Genomic DNA, 22031 nt, shown 5'->3' with positions numbered 1-22031 from the left:
CTAAATGTGCATACATTTGATCTAGACATATAGCTAATGTTGATTGTTGGACTGTTTTAAACTACAGTTCTGCTTGCTGTAGCGTAACATTATCCCATCTTCAATTCCCACATCATATTTGCAAGAACGACGGGTACGGTAAGAAATAATATTTTCATAATTTATGAATCAAACAATTGATCATTGTTCCCCCCCCCCCCCTCCAAAAAAAAAAGAAAAAGAAAGAAAAAAGACATCCCCCACAAAAAAAAGAGAATGATTTATTATTATAATGTATTAACGAGATATACTAGACCATCGATAAATTTGCACATAAATTATGTCAATCATCATAATATTAACATAGTCAGTCCAGGTATCTCGTTTCATTGTGAACTTGTTTCATCATAAACCAAGATGTCATATCTGATAACAATGATGCATTTGTGATGGCCATTTTGAGTAATTTTCTATCTGATTATCAAGTTGCTACAAAACAAACTGTGGTAATAAATATAGAAGATATACATTTTTAGATGATTTGAAATGTATTTGGTGATCCTGTTAGAAAAGTCAACCATTTATGCGGCTATGGCGAATGATGAGCAACATAACGCCTAGCTAGGATATTCAATTTTGTTTTATCGAATTAGCCATCCTTAAATTGATATAAAGCTTTTTTTTTAAATGTAAAAAAACTAATTTAAATATATAAGTTTGTTTTCGTACCGGTGTGCCATTTTCGGAACATTTTATAAACAAAATTGTAAGCACCATCAAAATTATTGTAAAAACAAAATGATTTATGATCAAATTCAAACTTAAAGTGAACACTCTCCCAGAGTAGACCAAATCCGAGATTGACCATTGGACAAGTGGAAAAGACTACGCGAATATCGCAAGCTGATGTCATATTTAACAGTGACACACACACGCACATGCACGTACACGCACAGGCGCACACGCGTACACACACTCTCTCTCTCAGACACACACATACACACACTCTCTCTCACACACGCACAAACACTTTCTTTCTCTCTCTCTCTCTCACACACCCAAACACACGCACGCACTCTCTCTCTCTCTCTCTCTCTCTCTCTCTCTCTCTCTCTCTCTCTCTCTCTCTCTCTCTCTCTCTCTCTCTCTCTCTCTCTCTCTCTCTCACACAGACACACACATACTCAGACACTCTCTCTCTCTTTCACACTCACACACTCTCTCTATCTCTCTCTCTCTCTCTCTCTCTCTCTCTCTCTCTCTCTCTCTCTCTCTCTCTCTCTCTCACACACACACACACACAGACACACACATACTCAGACACTCTCTCTCTCTTTCACACTCACACACTCTCTCTATCTCTGTCTGTCTCTCTCTCTCTCCCTCTCTCTCTCTCTCTCTCTCTCTCTCTCTCTCTCTCTCTCTCTCTCTCTCTCTCTCTCTCTCTCTCTCTCTCTCTCTCTCTCTCTCTCGCTCTCTCTCTCACACACACACACACACACATACACAGACACACACATACACAGTTCTGTCCTGGTTTTTAAAAAGGGACTCCGAAAACGTCCAGTTTTGAAGAAATTCCGGTTCACAGTGGATCCGGTCTTGGGAGGTTTCACTATATATGTATTTTGTATGTTGTCTTCTTTTGTAGGTGGCGTTCTGCATCTTCATGACAGCGCCATGTTCAACCTGACGTGGTTGATCACGAACTTTACGTACAGTCCTCACTGCTACATGTGTTACGACGACAACAACAGACTCATATTCAGGTTCTTACCGGACGACCACGACAATAAACGTACGTTGAACAGTTTGCTTAAACAAACAAACAACTACATTGTAGGTACAGGGTTCGCAGCCCGTTACGGGCTCCCACCCATAGCGAGTTCTACACCTTCTTCTTCCTCTCTCTCGCTCTCTCTCTCTCTCTCTCTCTCTCTCTCTCTCTCTCTCTCTCTCTCTCTCTCTCTCTCTCTCTCTCTCTCTCTCTCGCTCTCTCTCTCTCTCTCTCACTAACCACCTACCAACTGACCCGCTGTCCTGGGCAGACAGCCCAGATAGCTGAGGTATGTGCTCAGGTCAGCGTGCTTGAACCTTAATTGAATATAAGCACGAACATAAGTGGCTAAAACTCCTGCCTCCATTGCATCAATCAACATAAACACCAAGGATATGAATACTACCACTGCTCACCCTTAAAGTGAATCAGAAAAAAATAGGGTTGAAGTTGCTCATTTCAGAGATAACAGGTAGCGTCTATGAATATTCTAGTTCAGCACACAATTTTAGGTTTTTTCTTCTACAGGTAACGTATAAAAGTACTCAGTTTTTGTGAGTAAACTAGGGGTGTTGTAAAAAACCCATCTGATAATACCGAAAATTAGCCACGAAAAGTAGTATTTTCTTCAGTAAATACTCTGAGGTACGGGTTGTGGTACTGATATTTCTGGGTCTTAGTGTGCTTGACATATTGCATATAGTGTTTTTAAACACAAACGTTAACGTGGTCGACTATGGGATTTTATTTGGTATAGTCTTACCTATACAGCTACAGGTGCGTGTCTTTATCCCACGTCTATTTCGGAAACATAGCAGGGTTTGTTCATCCAACGTATGTTGCCGCTACGGTAGTATGGTATGGTATAGGGCTTATCGTGCACATTCAGAGTAAGCTGTTGTAGCGCACGCCTGTCGTGGGCACAGGTTCCGGCCTCGGCCGGCTCCTCCGTCCTGAATAGGAATGGGTTGGGGTGGATGGGAGAAGAGAGCACCAGCAATCCGACGAGGGTCGGTAACAGGTGGAGAGTTGGTTTTGGTGCTATGGAATTTGGAATGCCCCGTAGTATTAAAAGGTGCGTAATTCTGAATGAAGGAAATTTGACACATTTTTGACAGGTTCGCCGCATTGGAAAGGGGGAGCTATACGTGTTTTGGAACTTAGTAAGCAGAGAGTAGCACGTTACAGGGACCTAGTTGGTATTGAGTACGGTAGCAACAGAAGTACGTTCTTTTATGTGTACAGGGCGAAATTTAGTTCAGTCGGTTGAGTGCTCGCTTGAGATGCGTACGTCGCAGGGTCGAACCACCTCGGTAGATCAATTCAACTGTTGTTGTTTTTTATCGTCCCAACCAGTCCACCACAACTGGTCAAAGACCGTAGTATTTGCTTTCCTGTCTCGGGAATGTGCATATAAAAGATCCCTTGCTGCATTAGAAAACAATTGTAGCGGGTTTCCTCAGATGACTACGTGTCAGAATTACCAAATGTTTGACATCCAATAGCCGGTGATTAATTAATCAATGTGCTCCAGTTGTGTCGTTAAACAAAAACAAAGTTTAATTTATTGTATGTGTAAGTCACCAGTATGATATTTTGTGCATAAACCACGCAAACCGGAAGAAAGACACGCACACACATAATCATATGCACTGACATATGTACATACACAAACACGTACAAATGCACGTACATATACACATTTATTACCCATGCAGTTAATACTAGCTTGGTAATACGTCCCACTAGAATGCCAAGTGCGACGTAACACCTTGAAGTAACACATGACGTCATCGATTGGCGCACTACAACCTTAGAAGAACATCAACGAGCTGAGTGATATAATAATAGAATCTATCACCATTGTGAGGTATAGATAAGACAATTCCAACCCGAGGGACAACATATTTTTATTTTTTTTGTGAGGGCCCTTACAAAAACATTTTGTCTCGAGAGTTGAAATTGTCTTATCCATATCTCACAACGGTGATTGATTCTTTTTCTTGCCCATTCAATTACAGTAACGAAACATTAATTAAAACATGCAGTTTGTTTATTGTTTATTGTTGAACGATTCGTAAACATTTCACCTACAAACAATTAAACTCATTTAATCATACGCTGAAAAATATAGTCCAACTTATGCAACTAAATAAAAATGCAACAACTTAACAATAAATATAAAGTTGAAAATATTAATTTGTTTAAATATTTTAAAACAAAGATACAACGTGAAATGGCAAACATGAGGTCAATCGTCGTAAAACATGAGTTATGACGCCACGCGTATGTAGACATCATCTAGCCCTCGGGTCAAACAGATTTATCTAGTTTAGGGTCAGACAGATTTTTCTAGCACTGTGCAAATTTTGGATAACCCTGTCCAGTGGTCAAGCAATTAAAGAGACAGTCCCGAGTTTGCTGCAATTCAATTAACGACTGTAATTACATATGGATTTTTTTTTTTGTGTGCATAAAATATTAGTGACCGTATATTAAACGTGTTTCTGATCATTCTAATAGATGTACTAGGTTAAATTTCATTTTATTTCCTACAATATTATTTTTAGTATGTATGAAAGTATTTGAAGACAATATCCAATGTGAGCTTCTTACAAATATTAAGACGACAAGAAAGACGTTGAATATACAGACACAGATATTCTAAACAGGAAAATATATTTGCGTATTTTTACACGTTAAAATATTTTGTTAAGCTGTATCCTAACCGGCCGCGTGCGGTACGACACTATTTATATCCTAACCAGACGCGACCATAACGGCAGTCTTCTTTTTAAAATTGTTATCAACAGTTGAAACCGCCAAGTAAAATTGTTTGATTAGTGAATATATGTTTGTCGCTCGTGTCGCGCAATAGGAATTGTTACATATATTGACTAATCAAACAACTTTTACTTGGCGGTTTCGTTATGGCCGCGTCTGGTAGTATATAAATAATGTCGCACGCGGCCGGTTGGGATACAGCCATAGAAACAATTCCTATCGGTATTTTGTCACGCGCTCGACTATATGAATCTGTCGCGCCGTACGCATCCGTTTAGGATGCAGCTCAAGTCAGAAACATCTTGCAATGCAGGAAACTCGGGACAGTCCCTTTAAAGGGACATTCCTGAGTGTGCTGCATTGTAAGATGTTTCCGACTAATAAAATATTTCTACGATTAAACTTACATATTAAATATATTTTCTTGTTTAGAATATCAGTGTCTGTATATTTAATGTTTCTGGTCGTCTTAATATTTATGAAAAGCCCAAACTGGATTTCGTCTTCAAATAATTTCCTACGTACGAAAAAAATATATTTTAGGAAAGAAAATGAAATTTAACACAGTACAAATATTAGAACGATCAGAAACATGTTTAATATACAGCCAGTAATATTTTATGCAGGAAAATATATTTGATATTTAATTACAATCGTTAAAAAGTATCTGTTAGTCGATAACATTTTAAACATTGCAGCAAACTCAGGAATGTCCCTTTAAGATCGATTGAAGGTAATAAATAGGATACAATTTTGTCTCTAAAGCTCGTGACAACTGAACATTAGTTCACTCGGGACATACACGTGGAAGCTCGCTTAATATCCCATAAATACATAATATATATATAACATTGTCGGATTTCACTCGGTTTTGGTTTTTCTTTCTTTCTTTCTTCAGGTTGTCAGTGGATAAAAGTGAATGAGCTTCGCCAGACCGCTTGGGACAATGACGCGTTTGATAAAATGTTAGTATACCATTCGAAAAAAATCACAGAAGATAAACAGAAGAAAAACACGAAGAAGAAGAAGAAGAAGAAAATGAAGAAGCTAATATAAAGCTTCTAAATTTCAACTTTCACATTATTGATTAATTAATTGTATTTCGTTCGTTCGTTCATTCTTTCGTTCATTCTTTCATTTATTTATTTATTTATTTATTTTTATGTCTGTATTTATTTATTTATATATTTATATAGGTAGTTAGGTTTAGTTTGCTAGTTGGAATTAAAGAAAGATAGACATATAAAAATGTTGTGGGGTTTTCGGGGAGGGGGGGGGGGGGGGGTGGGGTTGGTTTTGGGTTTTATTTTGTAAATGACTTCAATTTGGTTTGACGTAAGAAGAAAAGTAAAAATATGTTATTCCTGTCTGAAATTTACAAATTACTCTGCTCAGAAATAAATAACTTGTAGTAAATTTCATAGCATAAAAAGGTGTTCCCCGTGAGACGGACTATAGATAGATAGATAGATAGATAGATAGATAGATAAATAGATAGATAGATATACTGTTAAATATGACGTAGGCAGGTAGACAGGCAGGCGGTCAAGCAGGTAGGCAGGCAGGCAGGCAGACAGACAGACAGAGAGACAGACAGACATACACACATACAGACGGACAAACAGACAGCCAGACAGAAAGACAGATAGATAGATATATAGATAGATAGATAATCAGGAACAAAAATACCACACACACACACACACACACACACACACACACACACACAAACCCCACAACTATAATACGCATGCAAACTACATGTCTTAGTACATAGTGTTGTTTTTGTTTGTGTTTAAGGTTGGTAAACAACATAACGCTTATTACTCCGACGCCCGACACCACGTACCCGACGCTTAACGACGTTTGGCGAAAGTTCGGTGCTTACTTCGGCATAGTGGGCGGTCTCCTGCACCACGCCCCCGTGAGAAAGGCGGTGCTACAGGAGACACTACGTCAGTTCCTTGCAGACAACGTCCAGTACATCGAATTCAGGTCCTCTTTTTCAGAGGTAAAGAAAGAAATGTTTTATTTAACGACGCACTCAACACATTTTATTTACGGTTGTATGGCGTCAGACATATGGTCAAGGACCACACAGAGTCTTTAACCAGTTGCGGTGCACTGGTTGGAACGAGAAAAAACAAACAAAAACAACAACAACAATCAGTTGGTTCGATCCTGCTTGGCAAACACTTCAGCCGAACACTCAACAGACTGATCTAAATTCCGCCTCTGTTTTTCAGAGGTAAGGACAAGAAAGAAAGAAATGTTTTATTTAACGACGCACTAAACACATTTTATTTACGGTTATATGGTGTCAGACATATGGTTAAGGACCACACAGATTTTGAGAGGAAACCCGCTGTAGCCACTACATGGGCTACTTTTCCGATTAGCAGCAAGGAATCTTTTATTTGCGCTTCCCACAGGCAGGATAGCACAAACCATGGCCTTTGTTGAACCAGTTATGGATCACTGGTCGGTGCAAGTGGTTTACACCTACCCATTGAGCCTTGTGGATCACTCACGCAGGGCTTGGAGTCGGTATCTGGATTAAAAATTCCATGCCTCGACTGGGATCCGAACCCAGTACCTACCAGACTGTAGACCGATGGCCTAACCACGACGCCACCGAGGCCGGTCAGGTAAGGACAAATTCCCTTTGTCCGCAATGTGTTGACGGAATCGTATACATAATTTGTGATGCGTATCCGTCTACGTAATGCATAATATTTGTGTAAACAAAATCACTCTCTGTGGCGGGATTTAGCTCAGTCGGTTGAGCGCTCGCCTGGGGTGCTTGCGTCGCAGGATCGAATCACCTCAGTGGACACATTCAACTATTTGTTTTGTCTCGTTCCAACCAGAGTACCACATCAGGTCAAAGGCCGTGGTGTGTGTTTTCCTGTCTGTGAGAAAGTGCATATAAAAGATCCCTTGCTACTAATGGAAACATGTAGTGGGTTTCCTCTGATGACTACGAATCAGAATTACTAAATGGATGACATCCAATAGATGCTGATTAATTAATCAATATGCTCCAGTTTTGTTGTTAAACAAAACAAATTTGTTTTAACTTCGTCTTGTTTAACGACACTACTAGAGAACATTGATTAATTAATCACAGAAAATTCTGAATCCAAAATGTTTTTGATAGTAAATCTTAAGGCAGAGATGAATTTTACTTGTAGGGTGTATTATACATGTTCTGCCAAATCAAATCCCATAGACGGAAATAGTAACATATGTGGCTAAAACTCATACCTGCAGTGTATCAATCGGCATTTCTCGTTCCAACCTGTGCATCACAACTGGACAAAGGCCGTGGTCTGTGGGAAAGTGCATATAAAAGATCCCTTGCTGCATTAGGAAAAATGTAGCGGGTTTCCTCTTATAACGAGTCAGAATTATCAAATGTTTGACATACAATAGCCGATGATTAATTAAGCAATGATCTCCAGTGGTGTCGTTAAACAAAACAAACTTTAAACTTTCAATCGACATAATCACGACGGATATAAATACTACCCTCACCATTAAAGTGAAAAAATTAGGAGTGAAGCTTTTCATTCCAGAGATATCGAGTACCATCTATGACTACCCTAGTTCCGCACCACATCGGAGTAATTTCTGTTTACATTTACCTCAAACATTTTTTAAGCAAAAGACTACTTGTCACAGTGGAACTAGATAAAATAAAATTCCATATTTGTTTACCCAGATGAAACTAATTGTTTTTACAACAAACACACTCACAAATTTATAAACGCGATTTACGAGCAAAGAAAGAAAGAAATGTTTTATTTAACGACGCACTCAATACATTTTATTTACGGTTATATGGCGTCAGACATATGGTTACGGACCATACAGATATTGAGAGAGGAAACCCGCTGTCGCCACTTCATGGGCTACTCTTTTCGATTAGCAGCAAGGAATCTTTTATATGCACCATCCCACAGACAGGGTAGTACATACCACGGCCTTTGATATACCAGTCGTGATGCACTGGCTGGAACGTGAAATAGCGCAATGGGGCCACCGACGGGGATCGATCTCACACCGACCGCGCATCGAGCGAGAGCTGTACCACTGGGCTACGTCTCGCCCCTCGATTTACGAGCAAAGTCTTGTTTGTTTTGTTTCGGGTTGTATATTATTATTTATTTTTTTTTTTTAATTTTTTTTTTTCCGTACTACTCAGTGTACTAAGTCTGGTATATCAAAAGCCATGGTCTGTGCTGCCCTGTCTATACGAAAGGTCATATGAAAGATCAATTGCGGCTAATAAAAACATGTAGGTTTTCTCTGAAAATCTCACATGAGAATTATCAAATGTTTGACATTCAGTGATCAATGACTAATTATACCTAATGCACTGTAGTTGTGTTATTTAGCAAACAAACTATAACCGCGGTCGGTCTAGGGTCGATCCCCGTCGGTGGGCCCATTGGATTAGATTTCGTTCTAGCCAGTGCTATCCAGTCTGTGGGATGGTTCATATAAAATATCCCTTGCTACTATTGGAAAAATGTAGCGGGTTTACTCTCTAAAACTACAATATATCAACATTGCCAAATGCTTAACATCCAGTAGCCGATGATTAATTAATCAATTTGTAATAGTGGTGTCGTTAAAAAACCCTTTATTTTCTGTATATCATGTTTGTGACGTAACACAAAAACGCACACATTATGTGTCTTTGTCTCTATGTTATATGTGTGGTGTCTTACGTGTTAAGGGGCGGAACGTAGCTCAGTGGTAAATCGTTCGCTTGATGCGCGGTCCGTCTAGGATCTATCCCCGCCGGTGGACCCATTGGGCTATTTCTCGTTCCAGCCAGTGTTCTGCAACTGGTGTAATAGAGGCTGTGCTATCCTTTCTGTGGGATGGTGCATATAAAAGATCCCTTACTGCTAATCGTAAAGAGCAGCCCATGAAGTGGCGACAACGGGTTTCCTCTCTCCATATCTGTGTGGTCCTTAAACATATGTCTGACGCCATATAACCGTAAATAAAATGTGTTGAGTGCGTCGTTAATTAAAACATTTCCTTCCTTTTTCTTATGTTTTAAGTGATACTGTGTTGCAGCTCTAGTAGTGTCGTTATGCAAACCAAACTGTAACCTTTATCTTTATCAAACTTTAAATGTCTGTTTTTGCCGTGTTCTGTTTTAGCTGTATGAGCTGGATGGGTCAAGGCACAGCAGGTCGTGGTTTTTAAATTTCTTTTCTGTCGTGTTCTGTTTCAGCTGTATGAGCTGGATGGGTCAAGACGCAGCAGGTCGTGGTTTATCGAAATGTACAGAGACGTCATCAACCAGTTCACCAGAGAGCATCCGGACTTCATCGGGGCCAAAGTCATAAATGCTGTGTTCAGGTGAACTATTATTTTCCATTATTACTTTATTTTTAGGCGTATATTCGAAGAGTACCAATAAAATAAAATGCATTTCGAAACACCAATAGAGACGCGATTACCGGAGGGGGTGTACCGACGGTTGAACCATGTACAACAGATATCAGGACGCGCTTACTAGACTTCTGAGCTGTGTAGAACAGGGTCTGAGAAAGAGAGAAGAAGAAGGAGAGAGAGAGAGAGAGAGAGAGGGGGGGGGGGAGAGGATGGCAATGGCGCATTTGACATATTACCATACTGATACCATATACATTCAAAAGCTAAGGGACACATCCACCGGGTAATTTCGGAGGATATGCCCAATACAGTCGTGCTTGGACCTTCAGTGGATGTAAGCACGAGCCATTTCATTCCACAAGCACGCTGTCCTGGACACACACCTCAGCTATCTGGGCTGGCTTTCAAGGACAACTGGGTTAGTTGTTAGTAGTTAGTTGTTAGTAGTAGTTGTTAGTAGTTAGTAGTTAGTAGTTAGTAGTTAGTTGTTAGTTGTTAGTAGTTAGTTGTTAGTAGTTAGTGAGAGAATAATCGTAGTGGTATTACACCTACGCACTAAGTCGTTAAAACCCGCTCTGGGTGGGAGCCGATACCGGGCTGCGAACCCTGTACCTACCAGCCTTATGATCGACGGCTTAACCATGACGCCACCGAGGCCGGTAAGCACGAGTCAAGTGGTTGATTGATTGGAGCTAAAAGATACTCTTCTTGAAATAGTGTTAGGTGAGAGAAAGAAAGAAAGAAATGGGTTTTTTTAACGACGCACTCAACACATTTTATTTACTGTTATATGTCGTCAGACATATGGTTAAGGACCACACCGATTTTGAGAGGAAGGAAACCCGCTGTCGCCACTACATGGGCTACTTTTTCCGATTAGCAGCAAGGGATCTTTTATTTGCGCTTCCCACAGGCAGGATAGCACAAACCATCGCCTTTGTTGAACCAGTTATAAAACACTGGTCGGTGCAAGTGGTTTACACCTACCCATTGAGCCTTGCGGAGCATTCACTCAGGGTTTGGAGTCGGTATCTGGATGAAAAAGTCCATGCCTTGACTGAGATCCGAACCCAGTACCTACCAGCCTGTAGACCGATGGCCTAACCACGACGCCACCGACGCCGGTCCTCAGGGGAGAGATGGGAAGCGATAGTGATAGCTCCCAATTAAACAGTGAGATTCGATAATCAGTATAGCTAGAACCCCGAAACATCAAACAGGTATGTACTATGCAGTACTTGAAAAACCACCGGCATCGGTGGTGTCGTGGTCAAGCTGGTAGGTGCTGGGTTCGCAGCCCGGTACCGGCTCCCACTCAGAACTAGTTTTAACGACTCAATAGGTAGGTGTAAGACCACTACACCCTCTTCTCTCCCACTAAGTACTAACATGTAACCAATAACCCACTGTTCTGGACAGACAGCCCAGATAGTTCAGGTGTGTGTGTGTGTGTGTGTGTGTGTGTGTGTGTGTGTGTGTGTGTGTGTGTGTGTGTGTGTCCAGGACAGCGTGCTTGAACCTTAATTGGATAGTCGCACGAAAATAAGTTGAAATTAAATGAATTAATGAATTGAAATACCACGGTTTTATCCAGGCGTCAATCAAGAGACACGATATTGTCCACCATTAAAACCGCCATCGGGTACAGGAAGACATACGGGAACTTCTTTGCCGGCTTCGACATCGTCGGCCAAGAAGGGCGGGGCAAAACTCTCTTGCATTTCATAGACGAATTCCTGTATGCGAGACAACAGGTCCCTCCACTAGATCTGCCCTATGTATTCCACGCTGGAGAAACAGGCAAGTGACGTTGTTGGACATGCATGCTAGGTAGCAGTGCTGGAATAACAGTTTTGGTGCATCGAGCTACTCTTACTCCCCCCACTCCCCTCAATCTATCGCTCTCCCTCTCCCTCCACGTCTTTTGTTATATCTCTAATTTTTTGTTACTGTACAACTGTATGTCTCTGACTCTATTTCTTTCTCTCTTTCCTTCCTGTTCCCTTTCTTTATTCTCTCTCTCTCTCTCTCTCTCTCTCTCTCTCTCTCTCTCTCTCTCTCTCTCTCAATACATATCTCCCTTCCTGCCTCCCTCCATCTCTCTCAATATCTCCCCCACTCAGTATCTCTCTCGCTTTCCCTCCCTCTATATCCCTCCTTCTCTCCCTCAGTCTCTCTCTCACCACTCTATCACTCTCTTTCCCTTCTTTTTCGCTCTCTTTCTCTGTCTTTCCATCCCGCTTACCCCCTCTCTGTTTGTCTGTCTCTATCTTCTCTCTCTCTCTCTCTCTCTCTCTCTCTCTCTCTCTCTCTCTCTCTCTCTCTCTCTCTCTCTCTCTCTCTCTCTCTCTCTCTCTCTCTCTTGGTATTGACTAAAATGTATATCACACGTAGTCACGAATTCAGTTTATTCTGTTTTGCGTGATTTAGGTAGGTTGGTTACGATCTCTCCAGAACTGATATGATGGGTTACACCATACTTATTATTTTATGATTGATGTATCTACGGGGCATAAAGGATATACTAAAATCGGTCCTCGCTGTACTAAGTTATGATGAATTCTGGAATATTCGTTCCAATTTTGAGAACGACAGATTTTGAGAAAGGACCTTTCACAGCTTGCCATCAATTAAAAAAAAATATAATAATAATAAATATATATATATATATATATATACCTCATTTGCTATTTTGTTTTTTGTTGTTTTCGGTATGTCCAGTATTACAAAATCAAAATCAATAAAATTGTATAATAATTCTGAAAAATCTGACAATATTCGACAATGCTTATCTTAATAAAATATAAATAAATACAATTAGAAGCCCCCCCCCCCCCCCCCAAAAAAAAAAAAAAAACACAAAAAAAAACCCCACAGGCACACGCCCGCCAACCCCCCCCCCCCCCCCCCCCCCCGAAAAAAACAAAAGCAAAACACACCAACAAACATCAACAAAAACAGCAAGCTCTCTCCAGCTAGACATAAAGAAGCACTTTAAAAGTAAAAAAAAAAAAAAAAAAATACCCAGCTATCTTTTCAAGAAAAAATGTTAACTGCCAGATGCCAAATGTAAATTTTCAGACTGGGGAGAAACGCAAGTGGACGACAACCTGATCGACGCCATTCTTCTGAACACTACGCGGATTGGCCACGGCTACGCGCTGCACAAACACCCGGAAGTCCTCAATATTGTCTATGACAGAGATATTGGAATCGTCGTATCCCCCATCTCCAACCAGGCGAGTCTTGCTAGGACACCCACTTTTTGTTCTGTTGAACCAAATTAGATTCCGTATTCGATAATGTTGCGGATAATGTTTAGGAAATGTATATACATGGTCTATATATATATTTATATCTCTCTCTCTCTCTCTCTCTCTATATATATATATATATGATCTTTGACAGAGATACTGGAATCGTATAGCCCATCTCCAACCATGCGCGTCATGCTATGCAGTGTTCGAGATTAAAATTTTGGGGCAGTATTCCAGTTGGATACTAACATTTCAAAATCTGGTATCCCACCTGAGAATTTAGTATCCCTCTTAAATGAAATTCATAAATAACATCGTACAAACTTGGACGAAACTGTTCTCGTTCCCAGTCTATTGCTACGCCGCAATCGAAATCATGGAATTTGTGAAACTGGCAATCAAACAGAATCTGCAGAAAGATTTGCTGCATCTATTTTTGCGTAATAATGACATAAAGTAATATTTAGCAGTAATCTATAAGTGTTTCTGACATTACTAATGATAAACCTACCTGTATCAATTTCATGCATATGTGGAATCAATATCTCAAATAAAATTGAAGGGAGGGAACATCCAACAAAAACAATAGCGACTTAGCGGTTCCCGGTCTATTGCTACACCGCTATTGCTCCAGTGTAGCATTAGACTGGGTATGAGCCGGGGGAGATATTGTTACGGCATAGCATTAGACTGGATACGAGCTCGAAAATACTGTGACCTAACTTCAGTAAATGACCGACGTTCACTGTTTCAGCGAAAAATGAAAACGCAGGATTAAAAAACCCAACAACAATGTTACATTACATTAGTATCCTGGTGGGATACTGGGTTATTGAAGTCTGGTATCCAAAATTAAATACCGGTATCCCCGGGATATCGGGATACCGTTAATCTCGAACACTGCTATGGCGCTCACTTATGTTTCTGTTGAACCAAGCCGGTTCCCAAATTCGATAATGTTAACATTATATATACACTATAATATCTTGATATATATATATATATATATATAGAGAGAGAGAGAGAGAGAGAGAGAGAGAGAGAGAGAGAGAGAGAGAGAGAGAGAGAGAGAGAGAGAGAGAGAGAGAGAGAGAGAGAGAGAGAGAGAGAGAGAGACAAAACCACATATATGCAGTTTTTTATTTATTACATACCCTAAATTGGATTTTTTTTTTCAAAATAATAATTAAAAAATTGTAACACTGCTAGCTAATGACGGGGATTTCTAAATTTACACAACTAGGTCAGCTGTGTTACTACGCGGACCGAAGAACCACCAATTATTACACATAGGAACATAGTTCTATTTAAGCAATAAACAGAAATAAGATAGAATGAGTGAAAAGTTACCAATAATTTTAATGATATTGTTTGAAATGCTTTTTAAAGACAATGTAATAGCTAAAATTCACGAACAATATAATATTTAATTTGCTCGCAATACGTCAGAAAACCTTCAGCGTGCCAGTTTTATCAACGAAGAAAAATGTCAAAAATTGTCCACAGTGTCTGGGTCGTCATCGGTGTGTTTTCTTTTATTGATATTCATAGAATTATTCGTTGCTGAAAAGTTTAAGTTTATATTAAATGTGCCTTCATAAATCATCGCTCCACTGAATACTCCGTTTGACAGTTCATTCAGGTTTTCTACGTGAGGAGACGGTGCATGCGACGGCATTGTTGCTAAAGTCGACGACAGTCGCTTTTCGCACCCTTGTTTTGGCACAATACATATGGCATATCTTACCGTAATTTCACTAGAAATCCATATTTCGTAAAAGGTACAATTTTCTAATCACAAGATTTTGTTCAAACACATCCAGGTGCATTAGTAATGTTAAAAAAAAAAAAAAATCAATAGCAATTTTACAGTGGAAATTTTCCAAAAAGGAAACGTCATGTACCCAGTTTATGGTTATTGTAAGGAGATGCAAAGTGACGTCATTGGAATACTGACGTCATTTAAATTCAAAATTAGCTGTATTATTACAATGTTGCGCCACATTAAAATAAAAACTAGTCTACTAACCTTGACCCCTGTCAAATTCCTATAACAAGCAGACAACACTGTTTACAAGTCGGTACTTTTTTATTTTTCATAATTCTGGACAAAATATTAATTTGAAGTTTTGAAAGACGAAAGAAATAAAAGGTACCTTTTGTCAAATATATCATATCACAAAATTACGGTTGGAGATATTGTATTTATTGAATAAGAATAAGAATTGTGTACGAAGCCAAAACAAGGGTCCAAAAAGTGACTGTCGTCGACCTTAACTATCGTGGATTAAAAGCTCGTTGGTTAGTAGTGTTCACGTCTCAAATTTTGGTATCGCGCTCATTAAATTGTAAATATTTGTCACCGTTTTCGTCTGTTTTCAGTTCAAATTTTCCACAAAATAGCATTTTAAACAAACCAAGCACAAACTTTGTTTACATATCGCGAAGGGCATTCCCGGTAACCATGTGCTATAAATAGTAGCGTTGAATACGGTATAGTTCCGGCAGTTGAGTTGAATACGGGAAAGTGTATTTCATTTTTGTATTCTGGGCTGTATTTATATAGAAGATTTAATGGGTATGTAATGAAAATGTATATACGGTTAAGGACAAATATATTGGAATTGTGGTGTCGCCTATCTAGTTTCAAATCAGGCAAGTGATGCTGGTTCTAATGGACCAAATCAATTCGTGTTGTTTCTTTTAATCGCCGTGGGTCACAGGACTCATCAGCGGAAAATGTGAGTCTACCGGCGGCATATTTTTGGCTCTGACTTTTGCAGCAAATAAGCTTAACTCAAAGGTGGTTTGTTTTTGTATGTACATGTAGTCATATTTCTTCAATTTATTACAATTAGAATCATGGACTCGTAGATTATTATCATATTATGGACAGCAAGCTGGATAAATACTATAATAGTTTTAAATAACTGTATTTGGACCCAATAATTTGCTCATACACCCCACAAACTTTGTGTTTCTGAAATGTTTATCGGCGAACTATCAGCATTTCTTATTTACCATATTGAACTGATTCGAACATGAGTCATAGATCGGCCGAACATTCATCGATTTCCGGTGTAAATCGTAAAGTGTACCACAAACAATTCAAATCAATTCAATTCAATGTATTGTACAAAACATTCACAAGGAGCATGTACAAACAGAAATAGCAATAACAACAATTACATATAATTAAATTGAATAAAATGTATTGAGTGCGTCGTTAAATAAAGCATTTCCTTCTCCGTTTTACTATGTGATGTACACACACACACACACACACACACATATATATATATATATATGTGTGTGTGTGTGTCTACATCACATGGTAAAACGGAGAAGGAAATGCTTTATTTAACAGCATGGCGTCAGACATATGGTTAAGGACCACACAGATATTGAGAGAGGACGCCACTTCATGGTCTACGCTTTTCGATTAGCAGCAAGGGCTCTTTTATATGCATCATCCCACAGACAGGATATAACATTACCACGGCCTTTGATATACCAGTCGTGGTGCACTGGTTGGAACGAGAAATAGAAATGGGCCCATCGACGGGGATCGATCCCAGACCGACTGTGCATCGAGCAAGCGCTTTACCACTGGGCTACGTCCCGCCCCTAGTACAACGAATATGGTTCACAACTAACAGGTCCATAAGATTATTTATGACGTGTATCAGATCGAGCGCTTGCGGTCGCTCAGAAGACCTGTTTTTGCGTTTAATATCAAGTGGACGTTTTATTTTAGGATACGTTTGTCACCAGTCAAACTGTTATAAACTGCACACTCTTGAAATGGCAGCGAATCACAAAAACTATCACATATCTAATTATTCGGCTAAAATAATTTGCGCGAACACTGAACTAGATCTGCTAAACTCGTTTTATGGCTAGTTACTTTGCCCACAGCTCTATGCCAGATAGTTTTGACAATCAAGAGATTAAGTGACATTTGCAACCGAGCTACAACACGTGGCTAAGTTCAGCCAGCCCCTTGTCGCTAACTCTTGCTAAACTCTTTTTGTACAGGGGGCGCGGGGTGGGGGAGGGGGTGGTGGTTGGGGGGGGGGGTGGGGGTGGGGGAGGGGGTGGGGGTTGGGGGGGGTCGTAGCCCAATGGGAAAGCGCTCGCTTGATGCCCCGTCGGTTAGGGATAGATCCCCGTCGGTGAGCCCGTTGTGCTATTGCTCATTCCATCCAGTGCACCACGACTAGTATTTCAAATGTTGCGGTATATGCTGTCCTGTCTGTGGGATGGTTTATATAAAAGGTTCATACAGGCATGTACTCTTAATACAAATTTAATTTCGTTGTTTGATTTCTCAGGTCCTGAAACTAGTTAAAGATCTGCGAAACCACCCCGCCGCTGCCCTGATTTCCAGTAACTACCCTATAGTGATCAGTTCCGACGACCCGGCCACCTGGGATGCCACGCCCCTGTCACATGACTTCTACATGGCGTTCATGGGCCTGGCAGGGGAAGACGCCGATCTCACCTTTCTCAAACAGCTAGCAATGAATTCAATCAAGTACGTCAAGTTACATTCCTTTCTTCCGACACACTCCGTTAGTTTCAGATACGAGCATGTATGCATACATGTATACATGCAGGATCGAACCACCTCGGTGGTTCCATTCAACTGATTGGGTTTTTTTTGTCGTTCCAACCAGTGCACCACAACTGGTCAGAGGCCAATGTTTCATGTACCTAAGCGAGATCGATCGCTTAGTTGTAGGCCCCATGCATATGGTTGAGCTAAACAGAATCCTTTATATGAATGTCTATATAGTTCAGAACACATCGTGGCATCGATTCCCAGCAACAGCATGGGGGAAATGTGTGAGGCCAGCAAGGATTTATTAATCCCTCTGCGCAAGCGCATTAATATTTATGTATGTAATAGTCAACCTCAACATACATACAATATATAGATATTCATACATCAATACATACACCAATACGCACACTCACGCATACGCACACGCACACGCACACGCACACGCACACACACACGTAATCCGATAGCTCAGAACATATCGTGGCAAGTCTGCACGTTGCGAGCGATTCGGTGTCACAGCTTCGAGTCTCAGAAACGGCACGAGGAATCGTTTGTGATGCCAAAACAGATTGTATCCCCTGAGCCAATGTTTTAGTATACATGTGTATATGTATATTATACTAATCAAACCAGATATATCATACATTCATCCACCCATCCATACATCCGTAAATATATACAACATTGATATCATTTCATTTCAGCTTATGTTCGTGCTTATATCTAATTAAAGTTCAAGCACGCTGTCCTGGGCACATACCTCAGCTATCTGGGCTGTCTGTCCAGGATAGTGGGTTAGTTGTTAGTTGTTAGTCGTTCGTGAGAGAAAAGAGGGTGTAATGGTCTTACACCGTCGTTAAACTCGCTCTGGGTTTGGAACCTGATACCGGGCTGCGAACCCAGTACCTATCAGCTTTATGTCCGATGACTTAACCAGGACGCCGCCACCGAGGCTGGTTATTGCTATCAAACCAGTTGAAACGTCACACATCCATTCACCATCCACTCATATAACATTAAAAAATATTAATGCCACGTGTTGCTTTTTTGTTGGTCCCCTCCGCCCCCCTCCCCCGCTTCTTCTTCCTTTTAAGTGTTCTTGATCATTAAAAGATGGGGCGGGACGTAGTCGAATGGTAAAGCGCTCGCTTGGTACGCGGTCGGTCTAGGATCGACCCTCGTCGGTGCGTTCATTAGGTTATTTATCGATCCAGCCAGTGCACCACGACTGGTACATCAAATGCCGTGGTATGTGCTATCCTGTCTTAGGGATGGTGCATGTAGAAGATCCTTGCTACTAATGGAAATAAATGTAGCAGGTTTCCTCTCTATGACTGTGACAAAATTGCCATGTTATGTTTGACATCCAATAGCCGATGATAAATAAATAAATTTGCTCTAATGGTGTCGTTAAACAAAACAAACTTTACGTTCATTAAAAGATGTTTTCATTACAGGTACAGTGCTATGACGAAGACTGAGAAAAAAGCGGCCTATGGAATCTGGCAGTCCAGCTGGAACCGGTTCATACTGGACGTGCTGCAGAACGACTGGCCTCACTACATCCCTATTATAGGATAGGGAGACACGCACAGTCGTAAACTGCGCTTAATATTAAAACAGAGAAATCTCGTCAAGTGGACTGTCTTTGTTTTGATATCGATAGTCCAACGGTTAGCAATTAAAGCTAGTAGAGTACAGCAACATTCTTTGTTCATGTTTTAAAATATTATTTTTCCTGTTGTTGTTTTTTTGTGGGGTTTTTTCGGGTGTGTCTGTGTTTTTTTCTGTTGTTTGTTTTCTTTTTGTTTTGTGGGTTTTTTTTTTTTTTTTTTTTTTTTTTTTTTTGCTTGTTGCTGTTGTTGTTTTGTTTGTTGTTGTTTGTTTGGTTGTTTCTTTTTGTGTTTTTTTATGTGTTTATGTTGGGGGGGGGTGGTTGTGGTTTATTTATTTATTATTATTTTTATTTATTTATTATTATTATTATTTTTTTTTGGGGGGGGGGGGGGTCTGGGTTGGATGTAGTTTAGCGGTCTAACAGTAATCCGGTGTGCAAACTGTCGTATGTGTCATAGCCCACAATAGTTTCATTTGTTTTAACATGCCCAATCATGTACTCCACGACTGATACGTCAAACGTGGTGGTATATACCACACTGTCTGTGGGAAACTCTATGCATAAAAGATCCTTGCTGTCTCGTTTTCGGGAGGAATAGCCAGTTTGGCGGCAGTTTATGTATCCTTAGTGCGAACAAATATATATCTGCAGAAAACAAACAAGCCATAGTTTAAAATACGTTTTTTATGTTTAAACCTGATATATTTATAACAGCCGTGCTGGAAATATGAACACACTTTGTGTACTATATACGTATACGTTGGATACTAAGCGTGTGTAACATTATGGTGGAGAACTGGGGACCTCAATCATAATTCTTAAGGGCGTCGCAGGTGTTTGATGAGTACTTCGCCCTTAAAAGGAAGATCATTTTCTGCGAGAAAATTGGCGACAAATGTCTGAATCTGTTCGTGAGAAATACAGACACGCTTTATAAAATAAGATAAACGAAGATGCGATAAGATGTAGCTCAGTGTTAGAGTGATCGCCTGAGGTGCAATGGGTCGTAGAATAGCACGCTCCCGTCGCTTAACAAAATTACATCATTCGTTGTACACGTTAAATCATTATGACACATGTGTGACATATTGGCTATATTTCACTGGATATCATGAACTATATGGATAACACACACACACACACACACACACACGCACATACACACACACACACATATTATATATACGTATCTTCCAGCAATCCGAAATATCCAAATGAAACCTGCATTGCTCTGAGTGTTTAATGAAGAAACGTTTGGCCAATTTCTGGAACTCTGCTTTCAGTATTGGTTGACTGAGAAGCCATTAGATTTTATGTTACTTTCAAAGGGCATGACCGCGTCTGGTCGTGGCATGACAACCCAGGGGAGACTCGTGGAATTTGTGTATATTCACCGGTAGGTAAGGCGCCGTGAAGTTGTCCCGGGGTTGTATTGGTTTTGTCTTCTTAAAGGCGTCCTATTCTTCAGTGTCACCAAGTGCCCAAGTAGTCCACCAGCAGCAAGTATTTGGGATTGTGTTAGGGGAGGCCGGTATTCTTTTGTTCAGCTTCCCCCTAGGTGCATTGCAACTGTGTACTCGGAGCCGGTTTTCTTTTGCCCAGCTCCTTGTTAGAGTACGTGCTGGCCATTAATTGTGGGCGGGTGCATTAGTCAATGCACCCTATGTACTGTTGCGGTTGTGCGTGCCGTCTGTTTGTAAAACCCTAGTTTGGTGTTAAGGTTGTTCCTAATGTCCTAAGTCCCTATTCTAATGTCAACCAACGGCTATTCAAAGCGCCCCCCCCCCCCCCCCCCATCCTTGGATTATAATGAAATTCAAGGAGAGTGGGGGAATTATACTAGCCTATCTATCTAATTTGAAGGTTGTTCCCTTACAGTGTAGGTATTGGTTAAAACGTCTAGTGCTTAGCATATCATATTGGTAGTAGAAACAAATATCTATTAAGCAATAAGGCAGATAACTAACGTTTATGTAAGCAACTGTATACATGTTTTGACTAATAGGAAGTTTCCCGCTCCAACCTAAGATCCCCCTGACTAATATTTCCACACTTATCTGGTATAAAGATTACATGGCTGGTTAATATCTAATAGGTTAGACTTACTTAATTTCTATCTGGTTTTCTATTTCTTATCTGTATCTTCGTCTACCGGCCTCGGTGGTGTCGTGGTTAGGCCATCGGTCTACAGGCTGGTAGGTACTGGGTTCCGATACCAGTCGAGGCATGGGGTTTTTAATCCAGATACCGACTCCAACCCTGAGTGAGTGCTCCGCAAGGCTCAATGGGTAGGTGTAAGCCACTTGCACCGACCAGTGATCCATAACTGCTTCAACAAAGGCCATGGTTTGTGCTATCCTGCCTGCGGGAAGTGCAAATAAAAGATCACTTGCTGCTAATCGGAAGGCGTAGTCCATGAAATGGCGACTCGGGTTTCCTCTAAAAATGTGTGTGGTCCTTAACCATATGTCTGACACCATATAACCGTAAACAAAATGTGTTGAGTGCGTCGTTAAATAAAACATTTCTTTCTTTCTGTATCTTCGTCTGGAACCCTAAATAACTCACCTTATTTTGCTGTAATAGAGCTTGAATTTACTAATACATGGTGCAGGTGCAGAAGGCAAAGTC

General features: G+C 40.4%; 1 protein-coding gene across 1 annotated transcript in view; it reads left to right on the top strand.

Moving 5' to 3' along the window:
* The window catches only part of LOC121386727 (adenosine deaminase AGSA-like), a 31771-nt gene extending 12289 nt beyond the window's left edge, over window positions 1–19482 (top strand). Inside the window, exons 3-10 of the mRNA XM_041517722.1 lie at window positions 1631–1777; window positions 5439–5505; window positions 6341–6551; window positions 9795–9922; window positions 11553–11758; window positions 13040–13197; window positions 17550–17752; window positions 19240–19482. Coding sequence (XP_041373656.1) covers window positions 1631–1777; window positions 5439–5505; window positions 6341–6551; window positions 9795–9922; window positions 11553–11758; window positions 13040–13197; window positions 17550–17752; window positions 19240–19363 — 1244 coding nt within the window. The 3' untranslated portion in view covers window positions 19364–19482. The remainder of the gene's footprint in view (window positions 1–1630; window positions 1778–5438; window positions 5506–6340; window positions 6552–9794; window positions 9923–11552; window positions 11759–13039; window positions 13198–17549; window positions 17753–19239) is intronic.
* The last annotated feature ends 2549 nt before the right edge of the window (window positions 19483–22031 follow it).

The sequence above is a fragment of the Gigantopelta aegis genome, chromosome 12, assembly GCF_016097555.1.
Source record: "Gigantopelta aegis isolate Gae_Host chromosome 12, Gae_host_genome, whole genome shotgun sequence".
Taxonomy (NCBI): domain Eukaryota; kingdom Metazoa; phylum Mollusca; class Gastropoda; order Neomphalida; family Peltospiridae; genus Gigantopelta; species Gigantopelta aegis.
This window is presented reverse-complemented; position numbering and strand designations above follow the sequence as displayed.